Source organism: Dendrobates tinctorius, unplaced genomic scaffold (genome assembly GCF_039654945.1).
Source record: "Dendrobates tinctorius isolate UK_male_01 unplaced genomic scaffold, ASM3965494v1 ptg000030l, whole genome shotgun sequence".
Classification (NCBI taxonomy): Eukaryota; Metazoa; Chordata; class Amphibia; order Anura; family Dendrobatidae; genus Dendrobates; species Dendrobates tinctorius.
Window position 1 is genome coordinate 39,760,111 of NW_027361698.1, and position 25,311 is coordinate 39,785,421.

Genomic DNA, 25,311 nt, shown 5'->3' on the forward strand with positions numbered 1-25,311 from the left:
TGCTTAAACTGTTGAGAATTGGATAAACATATTACTTTTGATCATTATTTTTAGTCGTAAGTAGATTTTTACAATTTATACATTATTTATTCTAAAGTCCAAACCATTCTAGTATGCGTTATATACAGTGGGGCAAAAAAGTATTTAGTCAGTCAGCAATAGTGCAAGTTCCACCACTTAAAAAGATGAGAGGCGTCTGTAATTTACATCATAGGTAGACCTCAACTATGGGAGACAAACTGAGAAAAAAAAATCCAGAAAATCACATTGTCTGTTTTTTTTTCATTTTATTTGCATATTATGGTGGAAAATAAGTATTTGGTCAGAAACAAAATTTCATCTCAATACTTTGTGATATATCCTTTGTTGGCAATGACAGAGGTCAAACGTTTTCTGTAAGTCTTCACAAGGTTGCCACACACTGTTGTTGGTATGTTGGCCCATTCCTCCATGCAGATCTCCTCTAGAGCAGTGATGTTTTTGGCTTTTCGCTTGGCAACACGGACTTTCAACTCCCTCCAAAGGTTTTCTATAGGGTTGAGATCTGGAGACTGGCTAGGCCACTCCAGGACCTTGAAATGCTTCTTACGAAGCCACTCCTTCGTTGCCCTGGTGGTGTACTTTGGATCATTGTCATGTTGAAAGACCCAGCCACGTTTCATATTCAATGCCCTTGCTGATGGAAGGAGGTTTGCACTCAAAATCTCACGATACATGGCCCCATTCATTCTTTCATGTACCCGGATCAGTCGTCCTGGCCCCTTTGCAGAGAAACAGCCCCAAAGCATGATGTTTCCACCACCATGCTTTACAGTAGGTATGGTGTTTGATGGATGCAACTCAGTATTCTTTTTCCTCCAAACACGACAAGTTGTGTTTCTACCAAACAGTTCCAGTTTGGTTTCATCAGACCATAGGACATTCTCCCAAAACTCCTCTGGATCATCCAAATGCTCTCTAGCAAACTTCAGACGGGCCCGGATATGTACAGGCTTAAGCAGTGGGACACGTCTGGCACTGCAGGATCTGAGTCCATGGTGGCGTATTGTGTTACTTATGGTAGGCCTTGTTACATTGGTCCTAGCTCTCTGCAGTTCATTCACTAGGTCCCCCCGCGTGGTTCTGGGATTTTTGCTCACCGTTCTTGTGATCATTCTGACCCCACGGGGTGGGATTTTGCGTGGAGCACCAGATCGAGGGAGATTATCAGTGGTCTTGTATGTCTTCCATTTTCTAATTATTGCTCCCACAGTTGATTTCTTCACTCCAAGCTGGTTGGCTATTGCAGATTCAGTCTTCCCAGCCTGGTGCAGGGCTACAATTTTGTTTCTGGTGTCCTTTGACAGCTCTTTGGTCTTCACCATAGTGGAGTTTGGAGTCAGACTGTTTGAGGGTGTGCACAGGTGTCTTTTTATACTGATAACAAGTTTAAACAGGTGCCATTACTACAGGTAATGAGTGGAGGAAAGAGGAGACTCTTAAAGAAGAAGTTACAGGTCTGTGAGAGCCAGAAATCTTGATTGCTTGTTTCTGACCAAATACTTATTTTCCACCATAATATGCAAATAAAATGAAAAAAAAACAGACAATGTGATTTTCTGGATTTTTTTTTCTCAGTTTGTCTCCCATAGTTGAGGTCTACCTATGATGTAAATTACAGATGCCTCTCATCTTTTTAAGTGGTGGAACTTGCACTATTGCTGACTGACTAAATACCTTTTTGCCCCACTGTATGAAATACAAAAAGGTTTAAGTATATAACATGAGACAATAAAAGCAAACTAAAAACAAAAAAGTACAACAGTTTAATTACTAGGCACAGTAGAAAGTAGACCTTGCCAGTGAAGGCTACAATGTACAAGGGAAGGGGTGAGGAGACATTAGGCGAAGTTCTTATAAAAGATGTAGTAGAGGTAGAGTTATTGTATGTTGTAGGCTTTTATTTAGAGCTGGATTTTTTAGTTGGTTGTGAAAATTTATATAGTGGGTGAAAGTCCAAAGTGCTGTGGAAGCAAGTTTCAAAGTATGGGGGATGCAAGGGACATCTTGGAAACTGTTATTTGAGAAGTTGAGAAGAAGAGAGTAGAGGAGGTTTAGCGGGAGGACCTTAGCTTACATGTGTATTTGGGATTAGGAGAGAGTTCATTTGTTGGGCAATGGTAGCCAATGAAGGGATTAGCAGAGGGGAGAGGTAGTGAGGAATGAGAAACAGTATTTGGGCAATGGAGATGAAATTGGATTGAAGGTTTTTAAGAGTGTTAAAGTCTATTTACATGGGTCAATAGTCAGAAAATGAGTGTTTAAAGACAGAATAGGTAAAAAGTACATGTCATGTATGATCCAGCTGTCATTATAATAAATCGGGCATTTCAAATATGCTGCATGAGCCGGTAATCAGCTAGTATCTGTCTAAGTGCCTAAGTGCAGTAACCATGTGCTATTGGGTGCATAGAGGATGTCGAGATAGATTAATACAAGGGACCAGATTCTGAGGAAAATTTAGAAAGCAGGAACAGGGAAGAGTTAGATAAGTGAAATGATTGGCTTGTCTAAAGATATGTGTTTTTAAAGCACTCTAAAAAATGTGAGGGCTAGGTATTAGTTGGATTGTTTGAGGTAATGCATACCAAAAATTTGGTGCAGCACGAAATAAATTTTGGAGATGGTGGTGCAAGATTCGGATTATGAATAATATTAGTCTTAAATCAGTTGCAGAATGGAGAGCATGGGTAGGGTAATAAACAGAGATGAGGGAGGATGTAAAGGGTGGTGCAGAACTGTGGAGAGCATTGTGGATGAGAGGTAAGTTTGTATTGTTTTCTGTACTGAATGGGCAACCAATGCATGACTGGCACAAGGGGGTAATGGTGTAACAGCTGGAAATAAATACGATTCTGGTTGCCGCATCCAGTATGGCTTGGAGAGGAGGAAGTTTGGTTAGTACTTCCTCCTCTCCAAGCCAATTTGTCAAAAATTCATTCTTATCTGGACTACTGCAACTCTCTACCAATCAGTAGAGAGTTGTAGTAGTCCAGACAAGAATTCATTTTTGTCAAATCTCAGCTGACATTAACCCCAACTACCTTTACCCCGGTTGCCACTGCACTAGGGCAATCGGGAAGAGCGAGGCAAAGCGCAAGAATTGGGGCTTCAAGTGTGATGCGCCACTTCTGGGGCAGCTGTGAGCGGGTGTTTTTAGGCTGGGAAAGGCCCAATATCCATGGACCTTCCCAGCATGATAATATCACCTCACATCTGTCTGGTTTACCTTTGGTGGTTGTTAAAAATAACTATCTCTCTTTGCACATCTTTAACACCTAAACATCTGTCATTTTTACTCATGGAGGGTGGACACAGATGTCACGCTTCATGTCATCAGTATGCATGTTTGAGATCATTCCATCTTCAACTTGCTTAACTGGTCACAATAACAGTAATTTTGACCAGGGGTGCCCAAACTTTTACATGCCACTGTATATGGAGGACTGAGCAGTGTATTTTAATATATGTAGGGCTATGAGAAGTGTATTATACTATATGGAGGGCTATGGGGAGTGTATTATACTATATGGAGGACTATGAGGAGTATATTATACTATATGGAGGATTATGGAGCACATTATATTATATGGCGGACTATAGGGAGTGTGTTATACTATATGGAGGACTATGGGGCATATTATATTATATGGAGGACTATGGGGTGTAAACTGTAGATGTGCTGCTAATAACATGATGTTATATAGTGATCTGTTAGTGATCCATTAGTGATTGTTCTGTCCCCATTATTCTTTCTCAGACGGTGGAAAGAGGCCGGGAAACAAGTGTTGAACGACTTCAATATTGTCGATCACACTCATTTAGCGTCCTGAACTCAGCGCATGTAAATACAACTGAAATGCTTCTGTGTGATGTGCAATATGTTAGCATTATGGGCCCCATTTTAAACTTTGCCTAGGGCCCCACTTTGCCTAAAACCGGCCCTGGATCTATAGCAAGACGTTTGGCAACTGAACTGTGGTATCCGAGGCCCATTTTGATAGTGTTGGTTGCTAATGACATGTGTTTCATTCAGCATCAATGAGGACCTCAATATGTTCTGTTTGTGAGAATGAAATGAGGAAAAATGAAAGTATTTTAGCATTTCATACCCCTCTGCTGTTCTAGTGAAATTCTCTACTAGTTTGATGTGTTACGCATGAACAGTAACTTCCCATTTGAAAAAATACAGTTGAATCCAAGATGGCAGAATTCAGTCAGATCATGTAGGTGAATTGGTGTCATATTCTTAGAGGTTTCATCCTTCCCCGAGACTTGTCTCTAATATTTGCTCACCTGATGAAGCTGACCAACAGGCGATTCGTGTGAGGATTTTAATACCATCTTATCTGCTTTGATTTTTTTCCCTCTTTTTTTTTGAAGGGGGGTGTATATTATTTGATTGATGTTTTAATGGTTTATTATTTTATACATTTACGCTATAATTGCTTTGAATGGACTTGAAAAGACTATTATTAATACTGCAGTGTTACATACCTTATATTCGTATGAATCAATGTGGAAGGACTTTCTGAAAGTATTACCATCAGGAACCATGGCTCTTTTGATTGTTTTTATTTTCCTTGTCTGTTGTGAAACATCCATCATTTCTTTGAAATAAAGAATGGATACATGTTGTATAAGATATATGTTGTGTTGGATGTGCCAATTAATTCACAGTGTACTTTTTCTGTGTCATTTTAAATAGTCGTTTACACTGTTAAATGAGCATTCGCATATGCTCATTTTGGTGTCCATCCATTTTCTCCTTTTATCTAAAATTTGATCATCGTCTGCCAAAGCTTTTACATTTTATATGGACGTTTCCTTACTTTAGAGACACAGTCCTTTATATGAACTGACAAAACATAAACTCACATTATTTTACCTAAAAAGTACATATGCAAAATAAATTTAGGAAAGCTATTTCTGCTATCTTTGCCAACTAAAATCAGGTCATATTACAGTACTAATGATATTTAAATTCATCAGAGTCAATACTGGCATAAAAGCTGCTCACACACATTGCAAGAATGGCTGCTCAAGTTATCCACAATGACAATCAATCTATTATTCAAGTATCTAATGAAGATATTAGCCACCCCTGCCCCAGCTACTCATTCTATGTTTCTTTTTTAATTAACAGTATACTTAGAAAATATTGGAAGGTTTACACTGAACTAAGGCGTCTGTATATAATGGTGTCACACTCAGTGTAGGACAGACCGGGTGCAACTCAAAGGGATAAGGGAAGGGGAAACCCAACACTAGGGTCCTATTGTCCCTATATAGGTTCCGCATCTATTGCCGAGCAGGATACCTAATCCGTGCCTGACCCTGGCGATAAACCCTGAACCAGATAGGACAGGATGAAAGCTAGTCAATCATCACTACCACTAAAGACAACTGGGATAGACAAACAAAACAAGGGAACACTTAGTTTTTGAAGACACAGAGAGAAATACCAACATCCTCCAAACTCCAAAAAGGATGATAGCCGACTGCTACTGGTCCAAGCCTCAACAGGGAAATGCAAATGAAAATGTCACCCATGCTTACAAGCAACAAGCAGGAAGTATATCAACATTCAGGTCCAGGTGTGGCCATTAGCACTGAGGGAGGTGACCTCTCATCTGCAAAGCAAACTACTGAGACCTTCTGCAGACAGATGCAGTGCAACAGTCTGCAGCCTCCGACACATCCATGACAAATGGTCCAAGTACAGACCATGACGCAGGAACTGGCAGAAGTCTCCTGAGCTAAACTTGACAGACTCACAGCCAAACTATGCATCACGGTTCTTACTTAGACCATGATATATGTACATCTGCATTAGTTCTTAAAGGGGTATTTTATATTTAAGTTGTCTCGAGCAGGTAGAAGCTATGTGGTTTCTCCTCACTTCCTGGTTACTTGGTGACCAGCGCTCCTCTTTGAATGACAGTTCTGGTGAGCAGCTTTATTCCACTAATACTGCTACTGCACATTAAAGGTTTGTCCGTGTTTATCTACACTGCTATCACTGCATTTGCATATACAGATAAGAGGGACTTTGAAAAAACATATGGTTTAGGAAAATGAAAGCCATGACAGCCCTCTCCCATATTGATAGTTCTGCTTCACGTCACTTGTCTTATCTATTGCATTTTTTCTAGGCTGTATTGTGCATAAATATGTGACTTTAAATTTTGTATTAGTCTAGCCTGATGAAGAGACCTGAGTAGTCTCGAAAGCTTGCAATGTGTTACCATCTTTTCAGTTAGCCATTAAAAGGTATCAACCACTGAGGACTCTCAATCCTGAATATTTTTGAAAGCCATGACAAGAATTTATGTGGAAACTGACTTAGGTTGCTTCACAGGGTTTGTGATTTTACAGAACTGATAAGAGCACTAACATGAGCTGAGAAGGAGGAGGAGGGAAGTTAGTAGCTAACTGCAGTAAAGAGATGAATTGACTGTAGGGAACTAACTGGGATGCTAGGCGTTAACCATTGTGCATCCATGATTAGGGTATGAGCAAGCACTGAAACCAGCTGTACACTGTGTAAGATAAAATATCTTAGGCTAGTTTCACACTTGCTTTTTTTTGCAGCGCGTTTTTCCCGCAAAAAAACGCATTGAAAAAACGCATACAAATGCATACAAACGCTGCGTTTTTTTCAAGCATTTTTATGCGCATGCAGGAAAAAAACGCAGCGTTTTTGCGCGTTTGTATGCGTTTTTTGTGCGTTTGCGGTTTTTTACAGATTTTGGAAAAACCCCACAAAAAAGAAAAAACAACCATTCAACAACACACAAGACCAATGGGACTTCATTGTGGGTGTGGTATGTTAATATATAGACCCTGTCTACAGTATTCTTCACATTTGCTTGATTCTTCTCGTGACCATGGATCTGCGCTGGAAGAGTTTTCACTTCAACTTGGATTTGGACATCGCGATGGCTCAGGCGTATGCAGTTGCTTGCCATGAACAAAGGAAGAGAGAGAGGCAGCGAAGACGGCGGCGTATGTGGATACATCCGATTGTTGAACTCCGGGAGAGCCGTGGGGCATACCACACCCTCTACAGCGAGCTCCAGTCAAACCCGGAGAAATTTACAGATTATATCCGGATGTCCCACGAAAGTTTCATGGATTTGCTTGCTCGTGTCCAACAATCCATCCGGAGACAGGACACACAGCTCCGTCGTGCGATTCCTCCTGAGGAACGGCTACTGGTGACATTACGGTATGTTTTAAAAACCAAGGGGTGCGGTCTGATGTTTTTTTTTTAAATTTAGTATTCAAAACCTTGGGTAATTAGTTTTTGTGAATGTACTAATATTTTATTTTATAGTTTTTTAAAATAATATACATAAATATTAATTTTACTTCTTTGTCTGTTCACAGATTCCTGGCGACTGGAGAAACCCTATCTTCACTACACTTCCAGTACCGTATTGGAATCTCTACCTTGTCTGGAATTGTTGCTGACACCTGCCGGGCTCTCTGGAATGTTCTTTGTCCAGAATTTATGCCCCTGCCCACCGCTGAAAAGTGGATGGAAATTGCTGACAAATTCTGGACAGTATGCAATTTTCCCAACTGTTTGGGAGCTGTTGATGGTAAACACATACGGATCATCAAACCCCAAAGAACGGGATCTGAGTACTATAATTACAAAAAGTACTTTTCAATAGTACTCATTGCGATTGCGGATGCCGGATGTATGTTTGTAGCAGTGGACATTGGAGCATTTGGCCGTGGTAATGACTCACAGGCTTTTAAAAACTCAGACATGGGCCGGAGGTTGTATGGCATCCAATTTAATTTCCCTATGCCACGGCCTCTTCCTCACACCGAAGCTCCGCCACTGCCCTTTGTAATGGTTGGCGATGAGGCTTTTCAAATGTGCGGAAACTTACTGAAACCCTACTCCAGCCGGGACTTGGACCACACCAAAAAAATATTTAATTACAGGCTGACCAGGGCCAGAAGAACTGTCGAGTGTGCTTTTGGGATTCTTGTCTCCAGATGGCGAATTCTTGGCACGGCCATTAATCTTAAACTTGAAACAGTCGATGAGGTGGTGAAGGCCTGTGTGGTTCTACATAACTTTGTGATGGCTAAAGAGCACCCGACCTTTGAACTGGACGATGATGCTCCTAACCCATTGCCTGAATTCACTCAGCACACTCTCAGGTCATCCGTTGAAGTTGGCCAAATGAGGGACCAATTTGCGGCCTACTTTATTTCTGATGTAGGACGGGTGCACTGGCAAGATGAAATGGTGTAATGTTTTTGTTTGTTTATGGTAATAAAAAACCTTATTTGATACCATTACTGAGTGCACTATATTTTTTAAACTCCAATACTTTCCATGTATAACTGAATTTTTTGATGTTCACACACCTGGGCAGGTAAATACACATATGAGTTAAAATGCAGCATTGATAGTCTGCGTGAAATATATTGGAACGAGCAAAGCTGCAGGCCATGAATCAGGAAACCAATTTTTTTCAAGAGAAAATTGTGCAACTAGTTGAAAAAAAAGTATGTGATTTTCTCAAAACACAACCCTCAAAACCCAACCCCAATGAAAGTCCATGGGGAATACAAGTCAGCATTGAGTGGATGAATGTAATCTGCTCCATTCCAACTTACAAGTTATTACACTAGGCCTTGGAATGACTATACTAGGCCGTGGTATTTCAAATATGAGTATAGTAGGCCTTGGGCCTACTAGTATAGTCATATGTGAAATACCACGGCCTAGTATAGTCATACCAAGGCCTACTCGATTTTTACCAACTAGGATCTTGTTTCACGAAAAACAAACTGGTGAAACTTGACAAGTTTCAACAGTTTGTTTTTCATGAAACCAGATTCTAGTTGGTAAAACTAAAGTTATTACACTAGGCCTTAGAATGACTACACTAGGCCGTGGTATTTCAAATATGAGTATAGTAGGCCTTGGGCCTACTAGTATAGTCATATGTGAAATACCACGGGCTAGTATAGTCATACCAAGGCCTACTCGATTTTTACCAACTAGGATCTTGTTTCACGAAAAACAAACTGGTGAAACTTGACAAGTTTCAACAGTTTGTTTTTCATGAAACCAGATTCTAGTTGGTAAAACTAGAGTTATTACACTAGGCCTTGTAATGACTACACTAGGCCGTGGTATTTCAAATATGAGTATAGTAGGCCTTGGGGCTAGTAGTATAGTAATATGTGAAATACCACGGCCTAGTATAGTCATACCAAGGCCTACTGTAATAACTCGATTTTTAACAACTAGCATCTTGTTTCACAAAAAACAAACTGGTGAAACTAGAAAGAAACTTATTTTTAAGACAAGTTTCAACAGTTTGTTTTTCATGAAACCAGATCCAAGTTGGTAAAACTCGAGTTATTACACTAGGCCTTGGCATGACTATACTAGTCCGTGTTATTTCACATATGACTATACTAGGCCTTGGGTTGGTTTTTAACATGTATTTACCCATCAGTGTGTGTGAGCGGCGCAAACAACATTAATGAAACTTTGTAATGGTGAACCACAAATGTAAATTTATTTTTAATCACAAAAATAAACCAAAAAATTATTTTTTCCGGCGTTTGGGGTCAGATGGTTTCAATTTGGGGGTGTGCAGGGAATATGCAACACTTGCAGTTGAAGACGGTGTTTGAGGGGAAGGGGCAACAAAACTTGTGGGGGAAGGTAGTCCAGTTAAGGGAATTAAACTAGGAACACTTGGAGGAGAGGAAATCTGTTCAGGTACATTAGTTGTAATGGCATGTCGCCGTAGGCTTGTGTGCCTGGACCGACTTTGGCCCAATGCCCGCCTTGATAGATTTCGCCTTGAACTAGGGGCAAATATTGAATGTAGGTCCCCCGTCTGCTGGTGTGGCTGCTGCTGCTGCTGAGGTGGCTGCTGCTGCTGCTGAGGTGGCGGCTGCTGCTGAGGTGGCTGCTGCTGCTGCTGAGGTGGCTGCTGCTGCTGCTGAGGTGGTTGCTGCTGCTGCTGAGGTGGCTGCTGCTGCTGAGGTGGCTGCTGCTGCTGAGGTGGCTGCTGCTGAGGTGGCTGCTGCTGCTGAGGTGGCTGCTGCTGCTGCTCTTCGTTGGCAGTGCTCGTCCTTGCAGGAGGACTGGTGGCGGCAGTGATGGTCCAGGTTTGCAGAGTGGTGGTGGCAGGGCTACTACATGTTGTTGTAGCGGCAGGGCTGTTCCATGTTTGCCTAGTGGTGGCTGAGCTCCACGCATGCATGGGAGTGGCGGTGGTGCTCCAGACAGGAGCAGCGCTTGCCATGGTGGTGTCGGTGAAGTGACCAGCTGCACTCAGACTTGTGGTGGTGTAACGGTGGGTGTCCTGGCTTTGAATAGAGGTGTCCGTGCAGTGGTATGCAGCACAAGTCGGTAGTGAGGTGAAGCGAGTCAATGGTGGCACAGGTGGAAATGACACCACTGACTGCTGACCGTACCGATTATGCTGCATAGCCTGCAAGAAAGCATTGTTGCAGGCCTGCAGCACATTCAGCTGTTGCTCAGGACTAAGGTGTTCCGCCATGCCCTTTTCAATCTTACTAAAAAAATGGTGTGCTGGTCTGTTGAGGTCGGCCTCCAGACGGTCAAGGCGCTGTTCTACAGAATTGAAGCGGTGTTCAAAGTGGTTAAAACCATGTTCCATGAGTGCAAAACCGCTTTCAACTCTGTCGGACAGTGACTTGAGGCTGGAATTAAAGGCCTCGCTCAAATGCATAAACTCGGGCAAGACATTCCTGTCCAAGGCCCTCTGCCGCTGGCGGGTAGTGCCCGCATAACCAGTGGCAGAGACCTGGGACAGGGGAACACCTGATGGCCCAGCTTCCTGGTCACCAGCTGTGTGTGTGGTTGACCTGCAAGGTGCTTCCTGGCTGTCGGATGGCTGGGACGGGTCAGAGGACGTCCGAGGAAGGACCGCTCCAGGGCCAGGTTGCAGGGTGCTGCTCCAGGTGCTGTGGAAGAAAGGAAAATCATTACTACCATGCCTTTACAAGAAGCATCAGCTGTGGATTAGAAAAACACAGATTAATAAAAATAAAAACCCAAAATTTATAATACTTACGATCTCGTGGCAAGGACCGGTCTTAGGAACTGCAACGCGTGATAGTGACGGTATCGAGTTCTGGTCCTTGACGCAGATCCACTGCGAACCTGGCCCTCAGCACGAACATCACTGTTGAAGCGGTCCTTGATCGAACGCCAACGTGTTCGGACTTTGTCCACTGTTGTTAAAAAAAAAACAGTGCCGTCAAGGACAACAGTCACTGCGGCACAATATAGCAATACAATACTCAAAGCAGTCACTGTAGACCCCGATGACACTGTTGGGTTTCCTGCTAGAATACACCTAGCACGAAACCCAACAGTGCCGTCAAGGACAACAGTCACTGCGGCACAATGTAGCAATACAATACTCAAAGCAGTCACTGTAGACCCCGATGACACTGTTGGGTTTCCTGCAAGAATACACCTAGCACGAAACCCAACAGTGCCGTCAAGGACAACAGTCACTGCGGCACAATGTAGCAATACAATACTAAAAGCAGTCACTGTAGACCCCGATGACACTGTTGGGTTTCCTGCTAGAATACACCTAGCACGAAACCCAACAGTGCCGTCAAGGACAACAGTCACTGCGGCACAATGTAGCAATACAATACTAAAAGCAGTCACTGTAGACCCCGATGACACTGTTGGGTTTCCTGCTAGAATACACCTAGCACGAAACCCAACAGTGCCGTCAAGGACAACAGTCACTGCGGCACAATGTAGCAATACAATACTCAAAGCAGTCACTGTAGACCCCGATGACACTGTTGGGTTTCCTGCTAGAATACACCTAGCACGAAACCCAACAGTGCCGTCAAGGACAACAGTCACTGCGGCACAATGTAGCAATACAATACTCAAAGCAGTCACTGTAGACCCTCGATGACACTGTTGGGTTTCCTGCTAGAATACACCTAGCACGAAACCCAACAGTGCCGTCAAGGACAACAGTCACTGCGGCACAATGTAGCAATACAATACTCAAAGCAGTCACTGTAGACCCCGATGACACTGTTGGGTTTCCTGCTAGAATATGCCTAGCACGAAACCCAACAGTGCCGTCAAGGACAACAGTCACTGCGGCACAATACAGAGCAGGGAAATACTCACTAAACGCCTTTTTGGAGGATGCTGTGGCGCTGTCCCAGCCATCCATCAACGCTGCGGCCACCTCATTCCATAGCCGCCGGGTCACCACAATGTCCTTGTGCAGCCGGTCACGGCTGTCCCACAACGGCGAACGCTCCTGGACCAGGCTGATGAGCTGCTCATTATCCAGGTAGACGTCTTCATCCCGTTGTGGAACCTAGACAAAACACATTCATTAGAATAATCAAATTTAAATTGAATAAAAAGTTACAAAAAAAGAAACATAAAAAAGAGTAAAAATAGAAGATAAAAAATAAAGAACATTACAAATCATTTGATACATACATTCCGTATCACCACCGGGACTTGGCTTCGCTGCTCCTGCTCTTCGCCCTCACTAGTCCCGTCCGCAGAAGAAGATGATGATGACGATGTCTTAAAAAAGTTGAAAAAAACGTAAGAGATTTGGAGAAGCAGCAGATATACTTACCAGATGCACGAAAATAATCACCTCACGGTCTGCTTGCGCCAATTCCTGCCGCGATGGGGAATACTCGGATTCTGAAGACATACTGCATGTAAAAATAATAAAAATCATTAGTACATACATAATTTAAAAGGACAGGCATATAATGTAATATACTCACATTCTTCGCTGATAGAAGATGGTTTCCTTGTTGACTGTCTGCTCTCCAATCTGTCAGTGTAGTAGTGGCAGAGTTTTGGCAGGCACCTCCTTTATATAGACTTTTTTTTTTTGACTTTAGAAGATTATAACTAGTACAACAAGTGGACACTACCAAAAAAACGCAGCGCTAAAAAAACGCATACATGAGCATGCCAGTGCGCACGTATGCGCATCCATAGGCTATAATGGCCATTTTTAGCGCAAAACGTGCGCATACGTGCGCATGCGCTTTTTTGCAGGGCCAAAAAATGCAACATGCTGCGTCTGGAAAATACAAATGCACACCCCAAAAAAACGCAGCGCATGAAAATCGCATACGTGCGCTTACCAGCGCGCAGGTATGCGCACCCATGTTAAATATAGGGGAAAAAACGCATGCGCACGTATGCGTTTTTTTCCAGCGCAAAAAAACGCAAATGTGAAACCAGCCTTACAGCAGGAGAATGACAGAAGGAAGAAAATTAAGTCAATTGCATTTATTGTTTTCATGCTGTCTAATTAATGCAATTTAATAACATGAGAATACCCCTTTATTCCTTTTCACTGGGGAATAATACCTGGGAATCTTACCAACATGCGCACTGCACACTGTCTTCAATTTGGCAGTTTTCAGGCACATCTATGGACTGCAAACTTTTCTCCCAAGCACGGACAACCCCTTTGGCCTCTTTCACACATTAGTATTTTTGATCAGTATTTCATCAGTATTTGTATGCCAAAACCAGGAGTGTCTCCAAAACAAAGAACAGTCATCAGTCTTTCAATTATATTTTTTTCTTGGTAAGTTCCATTTCTGGCTTTGGCATACAAACACTGATGCAAAATACTGACCAAATACTGACGTGTTAATGAGCCTTTTACTGATGTGATTTGATTGATCTATCTCTACTGCCTATAGGAAAAAAGATTGTACATGATAAAAGCACAACACATGGCTGCCAGACTCTGCATACATTTGCATATCTCCTGCTTTAAAAAAAACTACATGGAATAGAGGTGGAACTAGTATGAATGAAGGGTCTCTCTTCACTAGATGTCTAATCAATGTTTTCCAGGCGGCTTTGTCTTCCTTCTCCAGACAATAATGTCTTTGAATAAATCAGGGCGTCATGATCTCTGAAGTGGAATTTGGAAAAGAAATAAAAGATTATAGTCTATTCAACATTTTTTGACACTGGTCCAAAAGACTCAATACCTATGACAGCATAAAAGATATAAAAGTGGAACATCCAGCTAAATTCACAACAAAAGTAATCATTAACTACTAGCTTTTTTATCTGCACAAAAAGTGCAGTGTCATCTAATCTTTCTTTATAATCAATCTGCCTTATTGCTTCATGTTAAAAATCTTTAAAAAAAGTGATATCACAATGGCTTAAGAATTTCATCATTATGCATTAGTTGTAGCCTGTAAAACATTCAAGTGCCAATTAGTGATGAGCGAGCACTAAAATGCTCGGGTGCTCGTTGCCCGGGTCAAACATTTTTTAATGCTCTTGTGCTCGACCCGAGCAACGAGCCCAATGTAAGTCTATGGGAAATCCAAGCTTTATTGCCTTGACCCCCCCCATCGGAGATCTTTTGAGGGTCTAAAAACTACAGAAATTTATGGGAAAAGTGCTCAAATGACATGGGAACATCATGGGGAAGACCTCTGGAAGCATTTCTGATTCCCAGGTCATAGCTGTGAACAATGTTGTCAGAGTCTTACGTCACTTTTACAGACTCACCAAAAAACATACAAAGACTAAACCAAAATGGATTTTCCTGGGAAATATGTAAAGGAGCATCCTTTCCAGGGTCAACACTTGTATATAAGGTAAAATAAATAACCAAAACCAGAAATGCTCCTCCACAACTTGGGCTATGTTTGCACATAGCGTTTTTGATGTGTTTTTCAACTTTAGCATTGCTTTCAACCAAGACAAATGCAAAGTACTGGTGACTGCAACGTACTAGTGACTAACTAACTTTATCTATTACGGTAAGGTGCCATATAGACAAGAAGTGATAGGAGACAAAAATACAATTAAAGAATATCTTTATTAAATAACAATATTAAAAGCTAAATTAAAAAGACAGGGCAAGAAGGGACCTCCAAATGGTGGGGAAAGTAAACAGCAGCAAATAATGGTAAAGTGCACAGTGAAATATAATGCAAGCATCACATGTAAGAGGACCTTGACAATGTTATAACTCGAAAAATCCCAAAAGAAAGGGAAATCATGAAATGACTTAGCAAGCACAGAGCTGTTGCTTTAAGTTGCTAAGTTTTGCAAGGGCGATATTGATAGCTGCCTGTAAGAGGAGAAGGAGACAAAGCCAGAAATGAAAAATGAAGGGAAAAGGGTACTTGTAAATTATATGCTATATATTAGTAAAATTTGTTTCCTTTACATCACCTGTACCAGTAGGTCTCAATGACAGGCAGGTATATTAAGTGTCCAACAAGATTCTAAAGATTCATGTAGTTAATTACCTACTGTTGAGTTGGTGCTAGGAGACTGGCACTGTGAGACTGTGCTGACGATCCCCTCACAAAAGGGATCCCTACAGGGTTTATTTTCCAAAATGGTGTTGTGAGGGACAAGGGAGACCCCATTTTGGATTATAGGTTCAGGAGTAGAGTTGAGCGAAACTGGTCAGTCAAATTCAAAAATCGCAGACTTTAGCTAAAGTCGGGTTTTGCCGATCGAAACCTGACCATAGCGTGAGGTCGGCCATGAGGTTGCCGAGCGCTAAAGTCGCGTTTCAAATAATGCTTCCAGCGCCTTTACTCAGCCAATGATGGAGGACGCACACTGTGGGCAACGCGATGAAATGGGCAGCGGCCACCACCATCTTAGAGAAGGGCATTGAAGTGATTGGCTGGCTTTGTGTGGTGTCACAGTGGCTATAAAAAGCTGTGACCACCGTCTGCCATCTTACTTCTGCCAATCTTAGAATAGGGAGAGGTGCTACTGCTGCTTTTGATTCTGAATAAGGGAGAGCATTAGGCAGGGAAGAAGAAAAAAATTGCTTCTACTGTGCAGTTAGTGTGCAGTGAAAGGGGAGGATATTTGCTGCGTGCAGCAGCACTGGTGGTGATTAGGCTGCCTTTTAAGGCTACCTGATAGCTGCATTGCTGTGTGCACACTGCTGTTCAAACTGCTTTTTTCAAAGCACTCCAAATTTTATTATTTTGTTCTGGTGAGTTACCAAGCGTTTGTTTTTTCACACACTGTATAGCGGTGTACGCTCTTCTCACACTACCATGTACCGACTGGTATCACGGACAAATACAAGCTATCTGTGTGTGACTCTGGAAAAACAAACCGAGGAGATTTTCCATTTTTCCAGACCTACACCTTATAGAGCTGTCCACTTTTCAAACAGTTTCGTATGTCTGCTGTTTCATAACGGTCAAAACTATACAGAGACAGCTTGACTCACTCCGTATAAAAATAGACGGAGATTGTCAATTTTCCATACAGACACCATATAGCGGTGTACGCTCCTCACACACTACTGTGTACCAACTGGTATCACGGACAAATACAAGCTATCAGTGTGTGACTCTGGAAGAACAAACCGAGGAGATTTTCCTTTTTTCCAGACCTACACCTTATAGAGCTGTCCGCTTTTCAAACAGTTTCGTATATCTGCTGTTTCATAACGGTCAAAACTATACAGAGAAAGCGTTTGTCACTCCGTATAAAAATAGACGGAGACTGACAATTTTCCATACAGACACCGTATAGAGATTTCCGATTTTCAAACAGTATTGTATATCTGCCGTTCGCATTACAGTCACATCTACAGTCATATGTTAAAGTTTGGGCACCCCTATTAATGTTAACCTTTTTTCTTTATAACAATTTTGTTTTTTGCAACAGCTATTTCAGTTTCATATATCTAATAACTGATGGACTCACTTATATTTCTGGATTCAAATGAGGTTTATTGTACTAACAGAAAATGTGCAATCTGCATTTAAACAAAATTTGACCGGTGCAAAAGTATGGGCACCCTTATCATTTTCTTGATTTGAACACTCCAAACTACTTTTTACTGACTTCCTGAAGCACTAAATTGGTTTTGTAACCTCATTGAGCTTTGAACTTCATAGCCAGGCGTATCAAATCATGAGAAAAGGTATTTAAGGTGGCCACTTGCAAGTAGTTCTCCTATTTGATTCTCCTATGAAGAGTGGCATCATGGGCTCCTCAAAACAACTCTCAAAAGATCTGAAAACAAAGATTATTCAACATAGCTTTTCAGGGGAAGGATACAAAAAGTTGTCTCAGAGATTTAACCTGTCAGTTCCACTGTGAGGAACATAGTAAGGAAATGGAAGAACACAGGTACAGTTCTTGTTAAGCCCAGAAGTGGCAGGCCAAGAAAAATATCAGAAAGGCAGAGAAGAAGAATGGTGAGAACAGTCAAGGACAATCCACAGACCACCTCCAAAGACCTGCAGCATCATCTTGCTGCAGATGGTGTCACTGTGCATCGGTCAACAATACAGCGCACTTTGCACAAGGAGAAGCTGTATGGGAGAGTGATGCGAAAGAAGCCGTTTCTGCAAGCACGCCACAAACAGAGTCGCCTGAGGTATGCAAAGCACATTTGGACAAGCCAGTTACATTTTGGAAGAAGGTCCTGTGGACTGATGAAACAAAGATTGAGTTGTTTGGTCATACAAAAAGGCGTTATGCATGGAGGCTAAAAAACACAGCATTCCAAGAAAAACACTTGCTACCCACAGTAAAATTTGGTGGAGGTTCCATCATGCTTTGGGGCTGTGTGACCAATGCCAGCACCGGGAATCTTGTTAAAGTTGAGGGTCTCATGGATTCAACTCAGTATCAGCAGATTCTTGACAATAATGTGCAAGAATCAGTGACGAAGTTACGCAGGAGATGGATATTTCAGCAAGACAATGATCCAAGACACCGCTCCAAATCTACTCAGGCATTCATGCAGATGAACAATTACAATGTTCTGGAATGGCCATCCCAGTCCCCAGACCTGAATATCATTGAACATCTGTGGGATGATTTGAAGCGGACTGTCCATGCTCGGCGACCATCAAACTTAACTGAATTGGAATTGTTTTGTAAACAGGAATGGTCACAAATACCTTCATCCAGGATCCAGGAACTCATTAATAGCTACAGGAAGCAACTAGAGGCTGCTATTTTTGCAAAAGGAGGATCTACGAAATATTAATGTCACTTTTATGTTGAGGTGCCCATACTTTTGCACCAGTCAAATTTTGTTTAAATGCAGATTGCACATTTTCTCTTAGTACAAAAAACCTCATTTGAATCCAGAAATGTAACTGAGTCCATCAGTTATTAGATATATGAAACTGAAATAGCTGTTGCAAAAAACAAAATTGTTATAAAGAAAAAAGGTTAACATTAATAAGGGTGCCCAAACTTTAACATATGACTGTATACAGAGTCAGCGTCTGTGTGTGACACTCTGTAAATACATATACAGAGATTGATAGTTAAACAAAAAACATATACAGCTGTACACTTTTGATAAAGTTCCGTATATCTGCTTGTTGGATTACGGTCAAATACATACTGGAAGAGCGTCAGTGACTAGCAAAATATATACGTAGATTTAATTTTTTTAATACACCTTACACAGCTGGACGCTCCTCATACAGTACCATCTCTCTGCTGGTATTTCTGGTACATTTTCCCAAACATGAGGAAGTATGGTGGAAGAGGCCGCGAACGTGGGCAGGGGGGCGCAGCTGGTACTGATGATGGTGGTGCATCAGCTGGTTCTGGTAAAAGCACAATAGCAGATAAGGCAGGAGGTGTTGAGCCTGCGTCATCCTCTGGCCCAAGAAGGCCTGTAAGGTTCCCTTTTCTTGGAGTAGGAAAACCGCTTTTAAAGCCGGAGCATCAGGAACAGGTCGAAACCTGCAAGCACGGAGTCGTCAGTGCAGGGTTCTGGTCAGGAAAAACACCTTTCCTAGTGTCCTTCACCCCCACCAAAAGTTAAGGATGCGGCAGCCCACACTTCAGATTAGTCTATGGAGCTCTTTTCACATACCATGCCTGGGTTATCCAGTCAAATCCTGAATTCTCCAGTCCAAGATGAATCTGACATGGAGTGCACTGATGCACAGCCGCTGTTAGATGATTCTGCTGGTACATTGACCCAGAGCACTACATTGCCCTCGCAGTCTACTGAGCCAGAATCTGACCCTGATGATACTAAGGTGCCCCTTCCCGCATACTGTACCACCTTACATGTTGACACAGAGGAAGGTAAAGAGGAAGGTGCAGATGACTTTGAAGAGGAGGTGATGGATGACCCAGTTCTTGACCCGGATTGGCATCCATTGGGGGAGGAGGGTGGCGCTGGCAATAGTTCAGATAAGGAGAAGAATCCGCAGCAGGCATTGACATCGCAGCAGCGGTTATCTGGCAGGCCTGTAGCTGTCCAAAAACGTGGACCAAAAACTAAAACAGTTGCAGAAGAGTTTGGCCAGACTGTCAACTTAGAACAGCGTGCACGGCCAGAAAATGTAAACCATAGTAGGAAAAGTGCAGTGTGGCACTTCTTTGTCCAAAATCCTACTGATGAGGCAAAGGTTACCTATAAGAAGTGCGGAAGGACCTTTAGCCGGGGTAAACAAATCAGAAATTTGAATAGCAGTTGCATGCGTAGACAATTAAACAACATGCACTTGCAAGCGTGGACGGACTACAAAACCTTAAGTAGCACATGTGCACCTGCTCCGACTGAAGGTAGCCAGCAATGCTCCATCGCTTCTCCCACTGTAAGACCACTGCCACCGTTAAGCACATCACCAGCACTAAATGTGGAGGTGTCCTCGCAAGGCCAAAGCACTCAGGGAATCACAATGGTTTTGCAACACAACACTGAATCTAGGACATCACCACCAATACCATCACCAACCCCCTCTCACTCCGTCCGGTCCACCGCTACTTCCCCCATATGCAGCTCTCCAGTCCAGCTCACCCTACCAGACACTCTGAGTAGGACAAGAAAGTACTCATCCTCTCATCCGCGTACACTGTGTTTGAACGCCTACATTGCCAAAATAATTTCATTAGAGATGATGCCCTACCATTTGGTTGAAAGCGAAGCTTTCCGCAAGTTCATGGCCTACGCAGTCCCACGCTGTGACCTACCCAGTCACCTCTTCTTTTCTCGAAAAGCCATCCCAGTCCTCCACCTGCATGTGAAAGACCACACTGTCCATGCACTCAAGCAATCAGTGAGTGGAAAGGTACACCTCACAACAGATGCATGGTCCAGTAGGCATGGCTAGCGCAGTTACGTGTCCATCACTACGCACTGGGTTAATGTGGTGGATGCAGGCTCCACAGGGGACAGCGGTGGTGGAACAGTGCTGCCTAGCCCATGGTATAGGAAACAGTTGGCTGTAGGCTTTCGACCCTCCTCCTACTCCATAAGAGAAAGCTCGTCCACTATGCGCAGTCGCACAAGCACTCCATCCGCAGCTGGCAGTGTTGCACACGAGGTGTCCCACTATCGAACAGCTAGTGGTAAGTGTCAGCAGGCTGTGTTAAAGATGATGTCTTTGAGCGACAACAGACACACCGTGGAGGTACTGGCCGACTACTTGCAGCGACAAACTGAGTCATGGCTGGGAACTCTACATCTTGAGCCAGGCAAGGTAGTCAGTGATAACAGCCGTAATTTTGTGGCAGCCATAGCCCGTGCAAAACTCACACACATACCTTGCCTGGCTCACACTTAGAACCTGGTGGTGCAGTGCTTCCTTAATAATTATCTGGAGTTAACATCCCTGCTCCATAAGGTGCGAAGACTGTGCTCGCTCATCTGTCGCTCAAACGTCCACTCCACTCGTATGCAGAACTCCCCAAGCACCGCCTAATCATAGATGTTGCAACAAGGTGGAACTCCACCCTGCACATGGTTGAGAGGCTGTGTGAACAGAGGCAGGCTGTAATGCATTTGTGGGAGGATACACGGGCAGGCAGTTTGAGGGAAGACATGGAATTGTCAGGTGTGCAGTGGTCAAAGCTGAAAGACCTCTGTAAAGTCCTTCAGTGCTTTGAGGAATGCACACGGCTGGTAAGTGCAGACGACGCCATCATAAGCATGAGCATCCCACTTATGTGTCTGCTCATGCAAAGTTTGACGCACATTAAGGATCTGGCGTCTGCAGCGGAGGAGGAACAGGAGGAGGAGGAGGAGGGAAGCATTGCTGACAGTCAGCCATTGTCTGGTCAGGGAACTGTCTTGGACAAGGTGGAGGAAGAAGAGGAAGAGGAGGAGGAGGAGGAGGATGAGGGGGATGATTATTTTGGGCAGAAGGATGCTTCTCAGGGGGCAAAAAAAAATGTTGGCGTTCCAAGGTCAGGTACAGTGTTTATGCATGACTGTAGGGATGTGGATTTGCCAGAAAGTGCTCCTCCACCCAGCAGTGGCAGTGCTTTATTGACACCTGGAACATTGGCCCACATGTGCGATTATGCCTTGCGGATCCTAAAAAGGGACCCCCACATTGCCAAAATGATGAAGGATCACGACTACTGGCTGGCCAGCATCCTCGATCCACGCTACAAAGGCAAATTACACAACATCATGCCACAGGAGAACCTAGAGATAATATTGGCTAACAAACAAGCAACTCTGGTAAACCATTTGTTTGAGGTTTTCCCAGCACACAGCAGCGGTGCTGGTTCTCCCACGAGCCATAGTGGGCACAATGGAAGAGGTGTTCATGGTGCACACAGCCGAAGTGGCGTTGGAGGCAGGGGTTTAATGACCATGTTGTGGCATGATTTCTCAAGTACCGCTCACTCGACTGCTAATACTGCATCGATTACAAGTGAAAGGAGACAGCAGTTGTCAACTATGGTTACAAACTACTTCTCCTCCCATATCGATGTTCTCCCTCACAGGTCATTCCCCTTTGACTATTGGGCCTCTAAACTGGACACCTGGCCTGAATTGGCACACTGTGCCTTACAGGAGCTCGCTTGCCCTGCTGCTAGTGTGTTATCTGAGTCTTCAGTGCTGCTGGATCAATCCTGACAGAAAAAAGGACCCATCTGCCGACCCAAAATGTTGATGATCTAACCTTCATTAAAATGAACCATGCATGGGTTTCAAAGGATTTTGTCCCACCTTCCCCTGATGACACATAGGTTGCCAGAAAACTGCCTCGCTTTTGTCCTCCTCTTCCTCGGACTTGCCCAATTGCGCGATTTGCAGCAGCTGAATGTCCAGCCTACACATCAACATATGCCATATGTTTAAACCTCCCTAACTGGGCTGCCCACCCCCCGCCCAAGGGCTGGGGGCAGCACTTGGCGCACCCGGGCAAGTGCCGTTGCTCTGAACAGATGGATGGGCCCACTGACGGCCAATGGCAATGGCACAGGGCCCCTCATAGTACAATACAGTGTCTCTGACGGTGGGGGGGCACTCGCCGTCAGACACAACAGCGTGTTAGCAGTCAGGTTCCTGCGTCTGCTCTGCAGGAATCCAGACCCTTACATTCTGCGGTCTCTTCCTCTTTATCTACCGCAGAGGAGATTGCCTTGCAGCAAATCTCTCCAGGGGCTAAGTCCCTCTGTCCTCCTACTGAGCATGCGGTGTAAGGTCACAGGAGAAGGAACTAAGACAGAGGGGCTGTGTCCGTCTAGACCTACCATGTGTGCGGAGTCGGAGTGTTTCCCATTGGAGATCGGGAGTCATGTGCTCAGGTCCTGCTCCAGATCTCACTGGTCCATCTCGGAGATCTGGAAGCTTCCGGAAGGTCCCGGCTGCTATAAAAAGCGCACATTGCCGTTCCGCCATGCGCTAGTATAGACTATACTGCTATGTGTGAATACTGACTGATGTATGATTCTGGTGACTGACTTATTATGAAACCCCTTCCCTCTGATATTACGCATGTGGTTAGGGAATTAGTTCAGTATTCTGCGCCAGTCTGTGGCAAGCCTTAGGCCACTGTGCACACCGCACCTCTGCGCTAGCGTCCGACATAGCGCCTGCTTTGTAGCTGTGTCGTCCAGCGGCAGTGTCCTGCGCCGTGCTGCAGTTGCAGCCCTTCTTGGCGTTCGCAGTAGCGACTCCGCACACATGGTAGGTCTAGACGGACACAGCCCCTCTGTCTTAGTTCCTTCTCCTGTGACCTTATACCGTGTGTGCATTTACCTGAGGCCTGTGACTCTAACAGGCACAGCCTTTTTGTATGTTTTTGTTGCGGCGCCTCTGTGTGTGAAGAGAGCCCGCTCTGCGCACTTCGGGTGAAGTTGAACCCGTGCGCATTACATCGCCTTATTGCTCGCCTGCCATTACTCAGCAGCGGTTGTAACACCTACTGCACGGTGGACCCCGAGTGGTGAACGCACTTTATTATTATTTTTATTTAGTGCGTTCCGCCGTTCCTAACTTTATACTAGCGCCAGGGTCTGGCTAGTGATGGCAGATCAGCAGCAACTCCTTCAGTGCATTCGCCAGCTAAAGGGCCAGTTGGCTACTCTTGAGAGTGTTATTGCAGCGGCGAAGTCTTCGGAGGCTGCTGTACAGGCGATCGCAGAGGCGGTTTCTCGTATGTCCACGTCCTCTCACGCGCCAACAGTTACCCGCCTCCCGTGTCCCGATAAATTTTCTGGCGATGGCGCCTCCTGTAGGGGTTTCGCCAGCCAGTGCTCTATCCAGCTGGAGTTACTGGCTACGTGATTCCCTACGGAGCGGGCCAAGGTGGGGTTTATTGTTTCCCTTCTGTCGGGCAAGGCGTTGGAGTCGGCTACGCCACTATGGGAGCATGGTGACCCAGAGGTTCGGACTGCTGCTCAGTTTTTAACAGCTATTAAGCAGGTCTTCCTGGGACCACGGGTCACGCACGACACCTCTCTACAGCTACTGGCTTTGACTCAGGGATCCCTCTCGGTTAGTCAGTATGCCGTTCGTTTTCAGACACTGGCTTCCAAGCTGGAGTAGTCTGACAAAGCCCTCCTCCCTGTGTTTTGGAGAGGTTTACCTGAGCATGTTAAGGATGCTCTTTCTACCAGAGAGGTTCCTGCAAGTCTGGAGGAGCTGATTGCCATTGCCACCCATATTGATCTCCGTTTTCTGAGCGCGGGCTGGAGCGAGCTCAATCCAGACGGAAGGTTACTCTGGCTCCCAACCTCTTTGAACCTCTGGAATCACCCGAGCCAGAGTGTTCACTCCCAGAGCCCATGGAGGTGTCTCGCGCCAGTCTCGAGGCGCGTCCGACACTAAGTTCCACTTGCGGCTGCCACAGTCAGCACTCTGTTCACCAGGATAACGGGGCCCCGCAATGGCCAAACTCTGTGCCACCGGGCAAGACCTTTTTCCCCCCCGCCTTCGGCCGAAGGTCCTCACGTGGGCACACGTGTCCAGGGCGGGTGGTCACTGTGGCTACATGCAGACCACAAAACTCCTGGCAGGGTCGTATTGGTGGCCGCACAGGGCTCGGGACATTAAGAAATATATTCAGGCATGCGCCTCGTGTGCTCAGGAAAGCTTCCTTAAACAGAGAGTGGAGACGTTCTTCGACACACCACGGCATCCCACTTCAACTTATGCTCCGGGCGGTTTTGCCGCTCCCGTTGTATCCCACGTGTTCCTTCTTAAACTGGCGATCTTGCCGCCTCTGATACCGTCCACGTGTCCCGATTTTCCGTGTCACCTACCGGGACATCAGACTTGCCTTCGGACGAGTCTGAGGCCTATGCCTCTGATGGGCACAGGGTGGTGGATTGGAAGGCTCAGAGAGGAGGGGGCCCTAGGAGGGGGGGTAATGTTAGGAGTCAGGTTCCTGCGTCTGCTCTGCAGGAATCCAGACCCTAACACAGCGTACTATGAGGGTCCCTGTGCCAGTACCGTCACCCACGAGTGTGCCCCCCCTGCTTGGTCATGGCCACAGCATTTGCAAGTTGCAATACTTACCTCTCCCTGCTTCACCGCTGTGTAGTCTGGCCAGTTAAATCCTTGACAGGGACGGCCACTAGAAATTTGGTGTATTGATCAATGATGGTTAAGATGTAGCTATGGCCTGTCCTGCTGGCCTCTACCTTCAGATGATCAATGTCTACCATTTATAATGGACATCAACTTACAAGCGGATGCAGTGGTGCTTTATGATCACCTTTCACAGTTGTGATAGTCACAGACGTGTGACATTCCTGCCACCATTTTTCAATGTCTCCTCTCATGCCAATTCAATAGAATCGTCTACGGCCTGTGGCTTCTGTCTTTTGCACTCCAAAATGACCAGGCACATCATGATAGGCAGTGAGGACCATGTATACATCTCTCCCTGTGATCACAATTTGATGGAAACGAGTAATGGTGATGTGATCCACGCTACTGCGATAAAGCAATCCTTTCTTCACAAAGAACCGTTTTCGCT

The 25,311-nt window shown here is 44.5% G+C and overlaps 1 protein-coding gene across 1 annotated transcript in view; it reads right to left on the bottom strand.

The window, feature by feature from the left end:
* LOC141086080 (uncharacterized) overlaps nucleotides 1–25,311 on the bottom strand; it is a 44,328-nt gene that overhangs the window by 14,145 nt on the left and 4,872 nt on the right. The window contains exons 2-3 of the mRNA XM_073571775.1: nucleotides 11,133–11,417; nucleotides 9,973–11,022 (exon numbers count right to left, since the gene is read on the bottom strand). Coding sequence (XP_073427876.1) covers nucleotides 9,973–11,022; nucleotides 11,133–11,417 — 1,335 coding nt within the window. The remainder of the gene's footprint in view (nucleotides 1–9,972; nucleotides 11,023–11,132; nucleotides 11,418–25,311) is intronic.